This window comes from Lissotriton vulgaris, chromosome 12 (assembly GCF_964263255.1).
Source record: "Lissotriton vulgaris chromosome 12, aLisVul1.2, whole genome shotgun sequence".
NCBI lineage: Eukaryota > Metazoa > Chordata > Amphibia > Caudata > Salamandridae > Lissotriton > Lissotriton vulgaris.
The window spans coordinates 715,176,515-715,194,954 of record NC_141700.1 but is presented as its reverse complement, the minus strand read 5'-3'; the positions used below and the strand labels follow the sequence as shown (position 1 = coordinate 715,194,954).

The window sequence follows — 18,440 nt, the reverse complement described above, 5'->3', positions numbered from 1 at the left end:
ATGTTGTCGAGTTTGTGCTATATAATATTGCAAGGAAAAATAAAGTGGGGAAACTCGAGTTCACACACTACTGAACGTGCACTCTTAAGTGCATCAACAGTGCACTGTGAATCGGAGCATTTCACAGGCCTGTCACAGATAAGAATTGCTATCAAAACGAAATCCTACAAAACAATATACTACTGGCTGGCAGCAATTCATACCCGGACAACGTCGGGACGGGCTGCTAGTACCGATATAAAGTGCGACTTCTCCACATCTATCTTTTATCAGCCCTTTTAAAACTGTAATCGGTGCAAAAGATTGCTCACAGAATGTGCAAACTTAAGTAAGTGAACAGAACACGCTTTTCAGGTGACAAGCGGTAGTCGCCAACAGCCTTGGAGTGTCTCCAAAGTCAGTCCTCTGACGTGCGCACCTGGCACGGATCTGGGCCGGGCTCCTTGAGGGTGGAGGTATTTATAAAGGCGCTGCTACACGTTCTTTGCAGAAAGAATGGATTCAGCCCGCGTCACCCAGGACCGCAGAGCCGCTCTCGAGGACATGGCGCACTACAAAATACAGGTGGAGACCGGCACGGCCCTCCATGCCAAGACTCTGGGCTCCACCTCTATCACCCTGGTGGGATCCGAGGGCGAGGGTGAAATTCGGAGTCTCGGCCACTATCACTCCGATTCCCATAAAAGAGATGTAAGTCGTGGTTTGGGCGCGCGTGCAGAAGAGGGCGCAGGCAGTAAGGTGCGTGTGTGTGTGATGGATACACTATAATTTTTAGTCGTAATGTTCATTAATTGGAAGGAGTTACAATGCTGCGTCGGGGCGCTAGGGACGGAGCGGAACCTTGGAGGTTTCAGTGCGGATCGTCACGTGCGGATCCACGGTAGACTGTTTTCGAACGTGGGGGTGTTTGGCATTGTGCACCCTGCCCAGCGCTTCCCCTTCACTCCGTAAGGTCGATATTTAATTGCTGTCTCTTAATAGGCATCCTTTTCTGCTTCGCTCGCTCTCCTCTGCAATAGTTTCTGCCACTATCCCTCACCGCTCCATTCTCGCATTTCCCCCGATGTTTTTCACATTTGCTCTTCCTGTAGACTGATTTCTTTCTGCCCTGTCAGTTCTCGCTCTCTTTCAAGACTTCTTTATCTCCCCTGCTCTTCTCTCCCCTGTTCTTGGTGGACGAACTGCTATCGACCTCCTGCCCTTCCATCCTTACCTTTATCTGCTTAACATTGTCTGGTCTCCATCTTGCTAACAGCAATCTTTCCCTTTACTCGTCTTTCTAATTTCCCACTCTCTCTACTTGTAAATGAAAGAATTCCCTGTAAATAAATACATTTCTTTAAAACTAGCTCAAAGGCTCTTCAGGGAGCAATCAGTACCTTTGATAAGAGCCTGTAAATAAATAAATACATTTTTCTTGCCAGACTTTGTAGCCCTTTCTTTCTTTTTGTCTCATCAGTAACTTATTTATTCACTTTATTAGATTCTACACTCTTCCTTTCTCTCTCTATCTATCTATCTATCTATCTATCTATCTATCTATCTATCTATCTATCTATCTATCTATCTATCTATCTATCTATCTATCTATCTATCTATCTATTTTACACATTTAGGACCTAGTTACCATAGGAAGAGGTTTTTTTTGTTTGTTTTTTTTGGGGGGGGGGGGGGGGGGGGGGGGAGGTTGCTAATAACTTGACCAACCTTCACAAAAGTTTCCCAAAAATAGACTCATCCATCTCAGCTCTTTCCTTGAAAGTTTTGGGGTAATCCATTAGCTTTAGCCAAGAACAATGGTTGGTCTCAAAACGCAATTTCCTCATGCCATTCCTAAAGGGATTTTTGAACAGCGCTGCAGCCTAAACGGTTGAAAGGAATTACACCAGATTTGGCATAAAGCTAGTTCTGTGCCCAGAGAGCGTGGTTTTCATGATTTGGTGTAATTCTGCTCAGCAGTTCTCGAGAAATTAAGGTTCAAACTATTGGTATATCTTGTTTGGTGATCTGAAATTAAAATGTGTAAGCCTTCGGATTGGCTGATGGAGCTCTTTGAGAGCGAGCACTCTGATTGGCTGTCGGCAACATGAAAAGAAATGTTGCAACAGCCATTACAGTCTTCGGCGACTTAAACGCCTGTCCTTAAATTAAAAAAAGAATAATATAATGGGTCAGGTTAGGGATACTGGGCAACCCTATCTCACGATAAAAAAAGAACAAAAAGCAGCTGCAGTGCTTAAAAAAAAAAAAAAAAATTATCACCCGGGTGGGCAAGGGTAAAAAACTGATTTCATTCATAATGATCTGGGGAGGGGTGTGTGCATTGAGCCCCTCTCCTGAGCTGACTTTGGCCCCATGGACCACATCCTCCATGGCCCAGTGCATTTTCAGAAGGGGAGAGGGTGTACCCCCATACAGGTTTTGGCTCCAGGAACACTATCTCCTGGGGCACTCTTGAAATAGTGTTCCGGGTTCCCAACCCTAGAGACACTGTGAACGCCTTTCCCGACAGAGCATAGGAGCAGATAACTTTCTCCCTGCCTGCTATCTGGCAGGCAAGAAACAAAGGTTTGCTCCATTTGAAGGACCGGGTTTTTAGAACCCAGCGGCGTCAGGGAGAACGCCTGAAACCTTCGAGTTCCCCTGTCTTGGCAAACAGAGACACGGGATACTTCTTGATGACGTCAAAGACCAAAGTTTATTGGCTGCAACCAGGAACAGAGATCTACAAAGTACACAAAAGGGTAGTTCGTCAGAGACTGCAAAAATTCGATAAGGGGAGCATGGTCTTTTATGCCGAAAATCAAGCCTCAGGCAACTTTCCAATTTACATTCGGTGCATCAAAAACTGACCAATGACAGTGTAACATTTCAAAAAGTAGCAAATGACGACAGTCAAAGACAATTCCATTTTCCGTTGTCCAGCCCACCAGAAATGACCACGCACATTCCCTGTTTCCTGTTTGATCAGGCCGGACAAACCCATCGTAAACCCTTCGACCCAAATTAATGATTATGTCGTAAAGGAAAGGCAGAAACAGATTGGAAAGGAGATAGAAAGGTGGGAGTAGTGTACCATAAACTTGGGCATGTCCTGCTCTTTGATCTTTATCAGACCAGCTGCTGAACAAAGAACTGGCTCAGCGAGGTCAGCCTCGGGCTAGGAGTCAGTTCGGCCAGGTCACCCAGAAGTCAGCTAAGGCGTACGTGTCTCAAGGACTCGCTTGGCCACAGTCATCGGGCCTATGTTAGGGCAACCACACAAAATGGCTGCCGTATACAAAATGGAACCCGAAGGTTCAAACTAAATCCTTGAATAAAGAGTGTTCTCCTATATCGATTCATACGAAAACACTCAGACACGCTACTCTCGCCATTTGCGGCCCGCTGACACCAAAATTGTCCATTTCCGACGATCTTTATTGAACGGGTTCGGAACCATCGAACCCAGTTCGTAAACCACGGAACCACAGACCCTCCTTTTGCCCTATCAAAGGCAACCAAACCCAAACCCATGTTAATCTGAATCTGGATCTATATTCATCAGGTCATCGATATGCTGCTGTGGCATCATCCTATTACTGAGTATCTCTCTCTGGACAGGTTTCCGCGCACACGAAGTGGCACAAAGGCCACAAATAGCAGGAGCACACTGCATGCAGAGACAGAACATGAAGAGGATTGCTAAGACCATCTCAATAACCATCAAAATCTTCCAACCCCAAGTGGATATCAATCCCCATAAACATCCCATCAAAGACCAATCCCTATGTCCAAATGGACAGAATCGGAGATTTTATGCAATTTGGAAATGGCCTGGAAGACTGATGGAGCCTTGTCTGGAATGAAAATGCAGCAGCTCGATTGAATCAGTTTACAAACTCCACCTCGATCTGCTAGAATACCGTCTAGGGCAACTCTATTCTGAAGTGTCATAAGTCTATCCGACTGGAGCTCAGCAGTCAGGTTACCAAGGGCACCGGAAGTTTCTACTATGGTGGACTCAACCACTCTCGTCACAGGCGAATATTCCTACTGTTAGCCATAGGTCCCCAGAACGGCAGAACACCCTTAAAGAAATCTCCCAACTCTTGCCCTGCAGTGTCTTCTTGACTAAAGACACCTCTAGCAACTCTCATTTTGTGGTAATCTGCCGCAGCTGTAAAGGTGGGAGGTAACAGAAAGGAAACAAAACATCTGCCCGAGAAGTCGGGGGGAAACCATGTATATGCTTTGTCGTAGCAAACAAAGTAGGTACCCTTAGCAGCTAAGAACGCTGGGGAAGACTGAGACGCAAATACGTAAGTCTCAGTGCAAACACTCTTCCCTAACTGAGCCTTCGGATTTTTACAGTTGCCCTGCAGACAATAGTGGCCCTGATGGGGCACTATCCAAATCGGTGGAGAACTTTTCGCTCGCTGGTTAACACTCAGACTAACTCCATATCCAGTAACGTTCCAACCACTATATGGTTGTCTCTCATCTTTCGGAGTAGTCTCAGCTGCATTAGTCCCTTTAACCATGTCGACTATGCCTCTAGCTAAAGCACTATTCTTCGCATTGTCTTTCGGTGAACGTAGGGGGTAGACGCTATGGGCATAAATAAACATTGTTCTGTAAGCCCGAATCGAACCATTTAAACTAAAGGGCAGGACTAAATAAGGAATACCCTTATCAGTTGTATGAGGCATCAAACCACAAATCCAACAGTTTGTCGTATTTATCACTAACTGGTGTTGGTGCAGAAGTTGTATGAAGGAATTGTTAGCAAATTCCAATCGTCTGACTACCTCATGTTCAGGCAAAGGATGAAAAGAATGAGAAGAAATACTAGGTGAAGGTGTAGGTTGCACAGTGGGATTAACCATCATTTTAAAAACAAATGTTACATAACCAGCTATAAATAATATGAAGCTCAATAGTAAAAATAAACATGATATCAAAAAACATTTCTTCAATATTATTTTGCATATTCATTTTCTAAAAGTCAGAGTCTGTACAGGTCTCTCCAACTCAAAGAAATCCGTCCTAAACTAAATGTGCTGCCCGCGGTGGTTGGTTGATTCTGCTCAGGAGTGCCTCTGCTAAACCCAGGATGGCTGCCTCGGGCCAACAGAACCCTCGACCTAGTGTCAGGCTTGCACTACCAAGACTGGTAGCAACCGCGACCCTAGCAGCAAGAACCGGATGGCGGTTCAAAAAAACCAAAAATGAGTAGATCCTTGGTGGAGAGTTAACCTGCAAACGGAAAAAAAAATCAATCTTTATTCGTTTTTTTATTTGTCCAAAACTCTCGATCTCAAATTATAGCGATTTCTTCCAGCTAATTCTTGGTCAGCGAACAAAAGATGAGGCTCGGTAGTGTCCAATCGATCTGCAGGAGGTACTGATGCTTGTAAAATTCTGTCGTTTTCTTTCTCTGAGGTCGTTCCAATCAATCTAGCATCGCTGAACGGTATGAACCGCGGGACAACTTCTGTTTCAGAGTCCGCAAGTCCCGCCTGGACCCACTTATCGTAAGGCAAGGGCAAAGGTGCCCTTTTGGTATGCGATCCGTGGATCCAGTTTCGTTTACCATGCACTCGTACCGCAGATCTTGTTGACAGGAGCACTTGGTAGGGCCCAGTCCAGCGGGGCTGTTCATTTTTGGTCCGCTGAAAGTTACGCACAAAGACCCAGGAGCCAGGTTCGATGGAGTGCCCTGGATCCTCTGAAGCTTGTGGAAGACTGTCATGCACCTGTTGGCGTAAAACACTCATTTTAGTTGTCAGTTCACGCAAATAATCAAGCAGCACAGGATACTCGAGATCTCTAAATCTCGTTGGTCTTGGTACGCCCCAAATGTTCGCTGGGCGACCAAACACAACCTTGTACGAACTCAAACCCATTCGTGAATGCACAGTCATCCTTGTAGACAGAAGTGCTAATGGCAAAGCATCTGGCCATTGTAAACCAGTGCTCTCTTGAATTTTGGCCAATTTCAACTTAAGAGTGCCATTATAGCACTCGACTAAACCAGCTGATTGGGGGTGGTTTGCAGCGTGGAATTTCTGCCTAATCCCGAGACCCTCACACACTTTCTTCATAACTTGACCCACAAATTCACTCCCATTATCACTCCAGAAAATTCTCGGCATTCCAAATCTCTGGAAAAATTCTTTTATCAAGGCTTTTGCTGTGGACAAGGCAGTGTTGTCCTTAAGGGGGTAAGCTTCTACCCATCTAGAAAAAGAGCAGACAACCACTAACACATATTTCAAGTTGTTGCATCTCTCCATATGGATAAAATCTAGCTGCAAGGCCTCGAACGGATACGTAGGAGGAGCAAAATGACCAGCTGGTGTTGGAGTTCTCTTACCAGCATTATGCATCAAACATACCATACAGTTTCTGGCCAAATTCTCTGCACATTTGGGAATCCCCACATTCTGCCAAACTGGGGCCAACAACTTGCAAATCCCTTTCACACTAATATGTGCCATTCCATGAGCCATTGTAACAACCGGAAGCACATACGCATTAGGCAACAACCATCTCTGATGTTCTGACAAATCAGTCCAACAACCATTCGAATCCAATCTACCCTTACTCTCTCTCCATTCATCCAACTCTTTCTCTGTGGCCTCACTCTGAATAGATTTCATGCTCTCAATAGTATCTTCACACATACTCTTCTCTGGAACCCATCTCGCCGGACCCGCAACATACATTCGACTCATCATATTCCTAGCAGTTTCTTTCGCAACATCATCCGCAAATGCATTACCACAACCAACATCACCCGTAACCTTTTTATGGGCACTACATTTCACAATCGGGACTTGCAGTGGTAGCGTAAGAGATTGAAGGAGTTCATTCACCAGTTGTCCATGTTGTATCTTCGTACCATGCGATGTCAAAAATCCACGTTCACGTCACAAACGTCCAAAGCTATGAGCCACACCAAACGCATACTGACTATCCGTGTACACATTCACTCGTTTTCCCTTCGCCAACACACATGCTCTCGTAAGTGCAATCAATTCAGCTGCTTGTGCGGAGTTATGTGGGATACGTGCAGTTTCAACAACCGTATGCAAAGTCGTCACAGCATAGGCTGCAGTCGTATCACCATTCGGCAACTTAAAGCACGAACCATCAACCCACAAAGCATCGTCACAATCAGGAAGAGGAGTGTCCCTAAGGTCCACTCTCCCTTTCGTCTCTTCTTCGGTTCTTAGAAAACAATCATACTGTTTTCACTATCGTCATCTGTCTCAAGCGAAATCGGCAACAATGTAGCTGGGTTCAAGGTATTACACCTTCTTATATGCACATGACTCGCTAACAATGTCAGCTCATACCCTGACAACCGAGCACTGGTTAAGTGCTGTGTCTTCATACGATTGAACAAGGTATCCACTACATGTGGAACCATGACCACTAACATATTATCCATAACCAAACCAGCAGATTGTCCAATTGAAACAGCTACTGCTGCCGTAGCTCTCAAGCAACTCGGCAACGCTCTAGCTACAGGATCCAAAGTCGACGAAAAGTACGCACATGGGCGTTGCTTATCGCCAAACTGCTGAGTCAAAACCGACAATGCACATCCCTCTCTCTCGTGGACATACAACGTGAAAGGCTTACTGTAGTCGGGAGTACCCAACACAGGAGCCGAACACAGCGCATTACGTAGTTCAGAAAAGCTCTTTTGACATTCGTCAGTCCAAGGAATAGGATTTGGAGTATCCTTAACAGTAAGAGCTATCAAAGGCTTCGCTAACAGAGAAAAATTGGGAATCCATTGTCTATAGTACGACGTAATACCCAAAAACGCACGTACTTCTCTTTGTGTCGTAGGGACACTCATTTTTGCAATGGCTTGAATTCTTTCTGGGGTCAGTTTCCTTCCATCCTTCGATAAGAGGTGACCTAGGTAGGTAACTTCTTGTCGACAGAATTGTAATTTCGAGAGAGAAACTTTATGGTGACAATCAGATAAGTGTAGCAATAAAGACAAAGTGGCATCCTTACAAATCTCCTCAGTGTCTGTGGAAACTAGCAAATTGTCAACATACTGGATAAGGGCTGCACCCTCAGGTAAAACCAACAAATCAAGTTGTGTCTTCAAAGCTTGACTGTAAATCGATGGACTCTCACAATAGCCTTAAGGAGCACGCTTAAAGCGGAAACTTCGTCCTCCTAAAGAGAATCCAAAAATATCCCTGCTCTCCATGGCAATCGGGATGCTGAAGAAAGCATTCTTCAAGTCAATCACTGAGACCAGGTGGCAGAAGCCGGAATCAAAGTCAATAATGCAGTAATGTCAGGCACAACAGGAAATTGTGGAACAACAATCTTGTTCACTTCGCGAAGATCAATGACAAATCTATATACAGGAGGCTGTGAAGGATCAGTTCTCTTCAGAACCGGCAAAACAGGACTATTGCACACGTTACCTCGCGTCTCTTCAATAACACCTTTATCAATCAGATCATAAATGATCGCTAAAAGTGCACGCTCACCATCACTCGAGATACGATACTGTGGAATGCGTGGTAACTTAGCATTCACCTTCAGTGTGACAACATATGGGGGAATATCTAACAGGCCCACATCATTCGGACCCGTAGCCCACAATGAATCTGGTAATGAAGACAATTCCGATGGAAGACAATCTTTTGATATATATATTGGAGAGATCACATTCTCACCCAAAGTAAGATGTACTCCTGACGGAGAACAGTACAAAGTCGCATACAATCTCTTCAACAAGTCTAAACCCAGCAAATTCTCATTACAACCTGTGGTCAAAAGAAGGGGTGCTTCAAACCTACGAGGGCCAACAGAAAGGGGCAATGAGGCAGAAATCAGATTCATAACGGGGGCGCCAGAAAAACCTACAGAAACATTATTAAAGCCAGACAAAGGTGCGCCAGGGAGCTTAGAATGCATAATCGAACTCTTCGTAGCGCCAGTGTCTAGCAGAAAAGGCTCTGACACACCTGATGCATTCACCTCAACGTAAGGTCCATTCTCATCTACTGGAACTGAAACAACTCCCTCTCTTTGTCCATGGCTGTCCTAACAATCATTACCATGTGCTTCATCACCCTCAACATAGTAATCGTCCACATAGTACTGTGCTGTCCTACCAGACGAATTCTGCTGTTGGTCAAAACTATTCATCGAATTTTGTGGAGGCAAAGGGCGCGCGTTCTGCCCACAACCTCTACCTCTAGGTGCTTGCTGAGCACATTTACCTCTCACACCAGGAGCACTATTCCCTCGTTGCAGCAAAACCAGACAACTATTCTTGTAATGACCTTCTTCTCTACAATACGCACACTGATTAGGGCCATACGGAAAACGCTGTTGAGAAGTCTCGTCTCTTTGCGAGTTCCTCGAATACTGTTGTGATTGTTGGTAATCACGCTGATTATTAACACGGGCGGATAAGCTTGTTGTAGAAGAACTTTAGTCTTCAATTCCTCAGTCTTCTTGTCCGCTTTCTCTAACTCATCCTTACGTCTATTCTCATAGTACTGAGCCGTAGCTAAAATCTGCGCTGATGTAGAAACAGGCCAAGCACTCTCAGAATCCTTCAACTTAGTGCATAACTCAGGAAGAAGATTGTGTACAAATTTGTCGACAAACAACCTCTGGCCACCCTCGGTAGCCATATCCTGACCACTATGATCTACAAAGGTCTCTTCAAACCGCGTGAAAAAGTGAGACACCGTCTCATCTTTCTTCTGCTTACATGCAGACAACTTGTCCCAATTTACACGTACTTCAGGCATCAAAGTCTTCATAAAAGTAATAATCCTACCAGGAAGTTCAGTAATGATATTTTCAGGCTTAGCACCTCCAACTTGTCTATCGTTCTCAGTGACAAGGTTCACCCACGAATCGCCCAATTCATTATCATGATCAGTATGTCGAATGATATTCCAGATGGGCTGTGGAACAACATTCCCAAATAACATATCTATGTCCGCCAAATTCATAATGCACAAACGAACTGTTTGTGTAAGCTCTTTATAATATCCCGCAGGATTTTTCCGTGGATCAGGCAAAGTCTGTTTAAGCGCTAAAACTTCAGCACGCTTCCATGGAACATGTACCCATACTCTCTGAAAGTGCGCAACAACAGGTGGAACAACAGTCGCATTAGCAGGTCTCCAAACTGGAGGAACCTCTTGCATCGGATACTGACGCGCTTGTCTCCCAACTGACGAATCAGGCTCAAGCAATCGTTCAGAAGGAACATTACTTCGGAATGACAATAACGTTGACACCGCTCTCTCGTTGTCGAGGAGACTCACGATCGTTCCTTTTGCAAATTCGGAACGCAACCGGAACAGCTCTTCAGGGGCTTTACCCACTTCGTTCGTACATTGTTCATGGAGGAACGCCTACATAATCTCGAAAACATAACGTTGCTTTGGTGCTTCCCATTGCCGGAAAACATCCATAATACCCTCAAGATCGTACTGGGAGGCATACATAACCCATCTGCGCGCCATGTGATCTAGAACCACTCGTTCATCTGAATCAGGCAATTGACTACACAGCTGTCTAAGCTCACTCACAGGAGACATACCTAATTGTCCCAACCAAGGAGTCAGGAAACCAGAAAAAGCAGCGGTCATCCGCTGTCTAGGAAAAGGAGTAGTCGGAAGAACAAGGGGAGACGAAACAGTAGTAGAAGAATTTAAAGTCGAAAAAGACACAGAAGCAGTAGGGACAGGCATAGAAGCAGCAGTCGTAGAAAAGGGCAAAGTTGGCGGCCCCTGAGGAGGCTGCACCAAAGGACAGTAGCCGACAAAGGAGCTGGCTGTAGAGGAATCACAGGAGGCAAAACAACCGGCAGTTGCACAGCCACAGCTGGTGGCGGTGGTGCCGTAGGATTCTGCACATAAGGTGGCGGTGAATTTAACAGATGAGACATTAAAGGATCTTTCTCGTCTTTCTGCTCTTTAGACGGCAAGACTGGATAGCACCTATCTACCGCTAACTTCCTCACTCTAAGCATCTGTTCACTTTCTTGCTCTTCTTCATTATCTCTGTACGCAATGGCAGCTTGCACCATTGACATACCTCTCTTATTCTTCTTCGCTAATTTTATTTCTTTCTGTTTGGCTTCTTTGCGCCATATGCGAAAAGAGTCAAACATCGCCGGCCGGGCTTTCTTCTTGAACAACTTCACTTCGAGGTTATCTAGAATTTCAGTTTCAAAACTACCGTAACAGGGCCACTGTAGGACACCATCACTCTTCGTATATTTTACCCAGATCTCATTATAACTAATAGGACCCACACCATGCTTCACATACAACTCGTATGTAGGAGTTCCGATCGGAGGAACCGGACACGAATCCTCTAACCGGGAGTCCTTCAATGCACCACAACTAAATACATTTTTAAGACTGCTAAAACCAGGCATCTTGCTCACTAGTCTAGCTTCAAACAACAAGGGGAATCTGGAAACGATAGTCTCGTGAATACACAAATCCCTTGGCTTTGGGGCCTGCAGGTACCAAATCAAAGCTATCCACTCAAGGATACAAAACAAACTAAGGACTAGGAGACGCTCCGCTTATACTTAACTGAAATGACGATGGCGTCACCAGAAGACCCATCAATCGTCTCGCCCTACAAACGTCTAAGGCTCCAAAACAGGGCGACAGTCAGGGCAGCAGTCCTTTGTAGCCGTCGGAAAGCGGGAAACCTCGCAGCAAAGACTTTCGGACCACGACGACATACAGGGGTCGATGAAGTGGCTGGCCTTCCTCCAGAATTTTCACACGAAGCTTCTCACAAACCTCTGGCTTGGACCAGTACCGCTGAAGTCCCCCCACATTGGGCGCCAACTGAAGGACCGGGTTTTTAGAACCCAGTGGCATCAGGGAGAACGCCTGAAACCTTTGAGTTCCCCAGTCTTGGCAAACAGAGACACGGGATTCTTCTTGATGACGTCAAAGACCAAAGTTTATTGGCTGCAACCAGGAACAGAGATCTACGAAGTACACACGGGTAGTTCGTCAGAGACTGCACAAATTCGATAAGCGGAGCATGGTCTTTTATGCCAAAAATCAAGCCTCAGGCAACATTCCAATTTACATTTGGTGCATCAAAAACTGACCAATGACAGTATAACATTTCAAAAAGTAGCGAATGACGACAGTCAAAGACAATCCATTTTTCCGTTGTCCAGCCCACCAGAAATGACCGCGCACATTCCCTGTTTCCTGTTCGATCAGGCCGGACAAACCCATCGTAAACCCTTCGACCCAAATTAATGATTATGTCCTAAAGGAAAGGCAGAAACAGATTGGAAAGGAGATAGAAAGGTGGGAGCAGTGTACCATAAACTCAGGCATGTCCTGCTCTTTGATCTTTATCAGACCAGCTGCTGAACAAGGAACTGGCTCAGCGAGGTCAGCCTCGGGCTAGGATTCAGTTCGGCCAGGTCACCCAGAAGTCAGCTAAGGTGTACGTGTCTAAAGGAATCGCTCGGCCACAGTCATCGGGCCTATGTTAGGGCAACAACACAAAATGGCTGCCGTATACAAAATGGAACCCGAAGGTTCAAACTAAATCCTTGAATAAAGAGTGTTCTCCTATATCAATTCATACGAAAACACTCAGACATGCTACACTCGCCATTTGCGGTCTGCTGACACCAAAATCGTCCATTTCCGACGATCTTTATTGAACGGGTTCGGAACCATCGAACCCAGTTCGTAAACCACGGAACCACACATTGGCAGAAGCAGAAAGAAAAGCTGCTCCTGCGGGAGTAGCATAGAATAGAATCCGCTTCCTACCATCACACAAAGAAGGGTGCTAGCAGGGAAGCCTTGGCCCGCCCCCACACCCTATGTTGAGGGTCCCTGCAAGAACACAGGAGAACCCACTATTATAAAAATACTGACTCCCACCAGCACCCAGTGTTGGTGCTGGCTGGGGAGCCAGCTTGGACAGCAGGGGCATATGGGCTCCTTTCACAGACCAAAGCATGGAAAATTGTTGTGGGTGCCCCAGGTGGCACCCACTTAAAATGATAAAAAAAGAATGATAAATGAACTAAAGGAGCCATTCATTTATATTTCACTGCTCTGTGCAAGGAGTGCCCACTAGTGCACTGGGGCGTTTTAAAATTATATTTTTCTTTCCTGATCAGGCTATTAGAAAGGGCTGTGGCACCACCAACTATATATTACTGTTGTGAGGGGCCTCAGGGATTGCAGCTGTCCCCCAGCAACATGAAAAACACAATAAGTCTCCAGAGTCATTGAATCCAAGAGCTTAACATACGTTTTAAAGCACTCCGAGCTGTGTGATGTTGAGCTGGAGTGCAGGGACCCCTTCTGGTGGGTTCTAAGGTTGAATTTTGGGCCAGAAAAATCTTTAAAACAATTCTCAAAGACATGTGGAGATTTTTTTTAATAAGACTTTATTAAAAATGTTTTATGACAATCACTTTTATTTAGCATTACATTGTGTGAGTTTAAAATATGCATGTGATTGTTGTTATTGGTGACTTTTGACAAATTCAATAGGTCTGCTTTATATATGGTTATGTGCTGACCCCTTCATAAATCCAATAGGCCAGCTGTTTATATTTTGGTGTTCTGACCCTTTGACAAATTCAGTAGGTCTACCTTACCTTTACGATAATATTACATCACATACTCAGCTGTGTGCACCAGTGGGAATGATGGGTGCTACTGTGTAGGGGGGCACGGCCTAGCCACAGGTGAGGCCCTGTTCCTAACCCCACTCTGCATATGGCCTGATAATATCTTACTTTAAATTTAAAAAATCCTTAAAAATCCACTGGAAAAAATAAAGGTTAATGGAACATTATAGTTAAGTGAAAATGTTGCCCTTTCCATGCACTGCTAATTACCTCGCATATGGAGTCACTCCTAACTTATTCTACGACATGATTGATAACATTATTGCAATGTCCGAAATTACATAATTCATAACAACGCTGTGCATAGTGGGGAAGAAAGGGAAAGGGTGGAACTGTGGATGAAATGTTTGTGACATTACATCTTTTTTATAATGGAAAACAGGGCAGACAATGCTAGAAAGAAATACCACTACCCAGTTCTCCTGAGTTTTCTGAAATACCGTCGGGCGAAGGGGAAAAACATACAGAATGGCTCTTGGCTAAGGCAATGACATGGCACCCTTTAACGCCTCTTGGAGACAATGCTCTTGCATCCAAAACTGTGGAAGAAGGGAATTGCTCATAAATAGGATGGAAATAGGTTCAATTTAAGATTTCTAATCTGCGCTATTTCCCAAAACACTTCTTCTCTTATGTGAGACTCTAAGTATGAAGGTAGATTGCGACTGAACCAGTTGGCTAGAATGTTCTTACTCCCTGATAAATAAACCACTTTCAAGCTTAAACCACTCTGTTTCATCCAGGAATAAATCAGAAAAGCTATTGAACTAGAGCTTTCACTTTCTGGCCTCCTTGTTTGTTGACATAGCATTTGGCTACTTGGCTGTCAATTTTGAGAACTATTGTTTGCCCCTTCAGTTAAGGAGTCAAAGCTTGAGCAGCTTGCCAAGTTATCAACTTTTTCCAATTGAAAGATTGTAAATGTTTGTCTTAAGTCCAACTCTGTTTCACGTGTACTTCCCCCCAGAGTTGCCACCCAACCCCATGTTCTCTCAACTGTGATCATGTCATATGGCTGTTAGGTTCCTTGTCGACATTGCTAAGTTAGCATGAGCTCTGCTGCCATGATGCTGCTTTTGTGCACGTTACTACATGACTTTATTTTGCAAGATTCTGTTTGTGCCTTACACATGAGAACCGTCTGTTTTCTGCATTATCTGCCTGTTCCTGGAGTTTAGTCTGAACACGGTGTGCATGGTCGATAAACAATGTTCCTTGTTATTCTGTTCTGGTAGGTCCCTAGCATCTAAACAAAACTTGCTAACACAGCTGCTATTGCTGGAAACTCGTTCTTTCATATTATGGGGATGCATATTGTTCTAAAACACACTTGGACAGGGAGCTTTCCAGGGAGAAGAGCTATGCTCTTACTATGATGTAGAAATACCATCTAGGCACTATGGTATGGGGTCTGATGACACAACCCAAAGCTCTTCTTTTATACAATAAAACGTATTCTAGCCAAGGGGGGGGGGGGGTTAGACCTTATAGTCCTTTGTCCACTGCCTGTTTATGATGACATCCCCCTTTATAATCTATGGATTTGCAACAATGCTAACGGTTTTAGGTTTATGTGTTTTGCTGCTGGTAGTGGCTCATATACTGCATTACAGAGCACTATAGTTAAAATAAACATTTTCAACTATAACAGTGACTCTGTTAATTCCTATTGTGGACAAGTATGAGTAAGTGAGCAAAAGGGTATGTCTTGCTACCGTGATGCCTGGCAGAGTCTGGAGTGTGGTGTTCTGAGTTGTCTAGTCATTCGTAGCTTCATGATTGTATAGGAGAACGAATGAGACACTATAGCTAGTCGGATTTGGGGATTTGGGTACTGAGGTGGTAGGAAGGCTCAGCCCCTACACACTGTGGTCCTGTTTTCCTGCATATAGTTCTGTGTATGTGCAGAATCACCACAACATGTCATCCAATGTTTGGTCTGGTACTTATCTGCGAGACTCCTGAGAAGTGCTTGTGCTTGTCCACAATCCCCTCACCTCTGTTTCTGGAGAAAGTGTGAGGGTGTAACCTCCTATTTAGTGAAGTTATAGGTTTTTCAAGCTTGAATTCTAAAAGGTCTTCCTCTTTCTCTAATGCAGTGTTTTGCTTGCCGCAAGTAAGTTGTTTCATATTTTTCTTCCATTATGGCAGTTGCCATTGCGCCTCCAAACTGCGCGCCAGTCACTGCTTATTTGACTCAATATAGAGTCTCTAATGGTGGTGCTGATCTTATTTTTGTTGTTGAGGCAGATGCAACACACCGCTTCAATGTGTTCTATTCTTGGGTATCCTTCCATGCAGCGCATGGCACTGATAATTTCTTCCACAAGTATACTGCTACTGCACTACCGCAGGATTATTGACCTTATCAAACTCTTGAAGTTAAATTAACAGCTTGGCAACACACTATATGGTTTAATGGTGCCCTTCCTCACCCTTTGACAGCGGTCCTTTAGGCCCCTTATTGATTGATGGGGCCACATGGCCCATTTTGGCTGGGTATACCCCACACCGTAATTATCTTACTGCTACGGTCGCAGAGCTACATGGATTACACACTTTGTTAATATGTGTACATAGAGCTGTTATACAGTTCATGTTGCGCAACATGCAGGTGGGACCACCTGGAGTTGCTGCACAACCACAGTGACCTGGTGGTGTAGTTATCAGTACAGTCATGATTAATTCAGTGATAGGAAAATGTCCACCAAATAAGGAGGACTAACATTCTTATTGGCTTGCTGAAAAATGTGGGCAACTCAAAGCTGGTTTTCCAAATACCACGCCTGTGGAAAAACACAGGATTCCGACCATGTGCTTACCAAAAGGCCTTGTTCCTGAGTTAGCTGACTAACACTTGGGTTAGAGTGTTTGCAGCTGTATAGTCAATGTGTTTTGGCACTCCCTTAATGACCGTTCTCCCTTTCGTAATAAAATGTGTTCAGGATGAACACGGGGATGTAGCGGCCCTGGATTTGGGGATTGAACTGGTGGGGGTGTTTGATATTGTTTGTGATATAATACCTGCTAATGAAAAGGTTGAAGCTGTAAGTTTACAAGTGGCACAACGCTTGGAGGCTGTTGCTGACACAGACAGACAGCGCGGATTGCAAAAGATTATTGCTAAAGCTTATAAAACCTTAGGGCGCAATAGTCTGGGAATTAAGCCTTTTAGTCACACTAAAACTCAACAAAAAGCCCATACTGATAAGGATGGGCACCTGTTATTCTCTAAATTGAACTGGAGAAATAAACAACAGGGGCAACAGCAACAGAAGCAAGATTTGCGTTCTGGTTCACCGACACCTGATTCTTCTGAGCGAACTTATGATTTGCGCGACTGTGTGAAAATTAAAACTTCTGATAGTTTTCAAGTCCCTGATTGGCACTCTTCTTGTTCTTTATAGGACACATCGGACTTTCAACTCTGTGTTGGGGAGCGCTAAGATCACAGCAAAGGTGGGACCACACAACAGGGAGGCTATAAAACTCAACAGTTTGACGTAAAAGCCAAATAAGACAGACTGCCTTGTTTTCGACCCCTGTATTAAAAGAAAAAGGTTGCTGCTTTAAGAGCTTAGTATGCCTCAGACAGTGAGAATGCTACTCCTAGACTGTACATGGGCAGTGATTCTGCTCGTCAACGCCACGGAGGTTACCATAGTGCGGGAGGCACTGCGTCCCTATCTGGAGGCAAGAGCAACTGATACGTTTATTACAGTTAAAACAGCAGATACTCGAGTTGCGCTCCCGGAGAGACTAAATGAAATTGTTTTCCAAATTGAGGGTGATATACACACCTTACAATTGCAGTGGTTTTCTGGGAAAATCTCACCTCCTCGTATGACATTTTGTTGGCGGAGGCAGATTGGCCTCCACCATTTGTTATGGCCGCTTCTAGAGGGGAGTATGTGATACTTCCGAGTTTTTCACATTACGTTTCTGAGGAAGCTACAGAGGCTTATGCATCTGAGTGGGCATTGGTCCTGCCCCAGCAGTGTACCGTAAACAGGTGGGCTAAGATAGAGATTCACCGGTGCATGAGATACCTTTATGATCTATGCCACAGCCTAAACTGCAATATCCTATCAGGCATGAGGCTGAAGCTCCCCGTAGTGTCATTCTGACTCAATTGAAATTTCAAGGTACAATTGAATCCTGTGTATCACCAATGAATTATCCTCCTTTTACGGCATTGAAGCCAAACGGTTCATATCGCATTGTATTAGACTATCGAAATTTGAATAGTATTGTCGTACATTTATGATGCAGAACATACACAGCTCTGCGCTAGTGAACAGTCATATTCGTAAAATACAAAACCACACTGGTATATCCAATGGTTTCTGCAGTCATTACTTGGCTCCTGAGAGCCGTGACTTGACAGCATTTACCATCATCGGAAATCAGAAAAAAATTACGCGCTTGCCTATGGTGTATAAGAGCAGCCCCATGGCTTTTGCTGCATGTGTTGTGTCTTTGTTGCATGGCATAGATTCAGATGCGTTCTCGTACGTCGATGATATTTATCTAACAGACGACTAACTGATACTGCATCTTGTCCTACCTAGTCCACCGTATTACTATGTTGTTTGACGACTAAGGATACAAATTAAATTTAGCGAAATCACACATCGCTTGTTGTGCGGTGCTCTTTTTGGGCTACAAGATCAATACTGAAGGTAGGGGCTTAGCCCCCCACTTTCTGAAGAAATGTGCACAATTGCAACCTCTGTCTACAGTGAAG

General features: G+C 44.5%; 1 protein-coding gene across 1 annotated transcript in view; it reads left to right on the top strand.

Annotated features, from left to right (window-relative positions):
* Positions 1-492: 492 nt before the first annotated feature.
* LOC147678096 (hydroperoxide isomerase ALOXE3-like) overlaps positions 493-18,440 on the top strand; it is a 436,539-nt gene continuing 418,591 nt past the window's right edge. Inside the window, exon 1 of the mRNA XM_086945960.1 lies at positions 493-690. Within this exon, the coding sequence (XP_086802086.1) occupies positions 496-690 (195 nt within the window). The 5' untranslated portion in view covers positions 493-495. The remainder of the gene's footprint in view (positions 691-18,440) is intronic.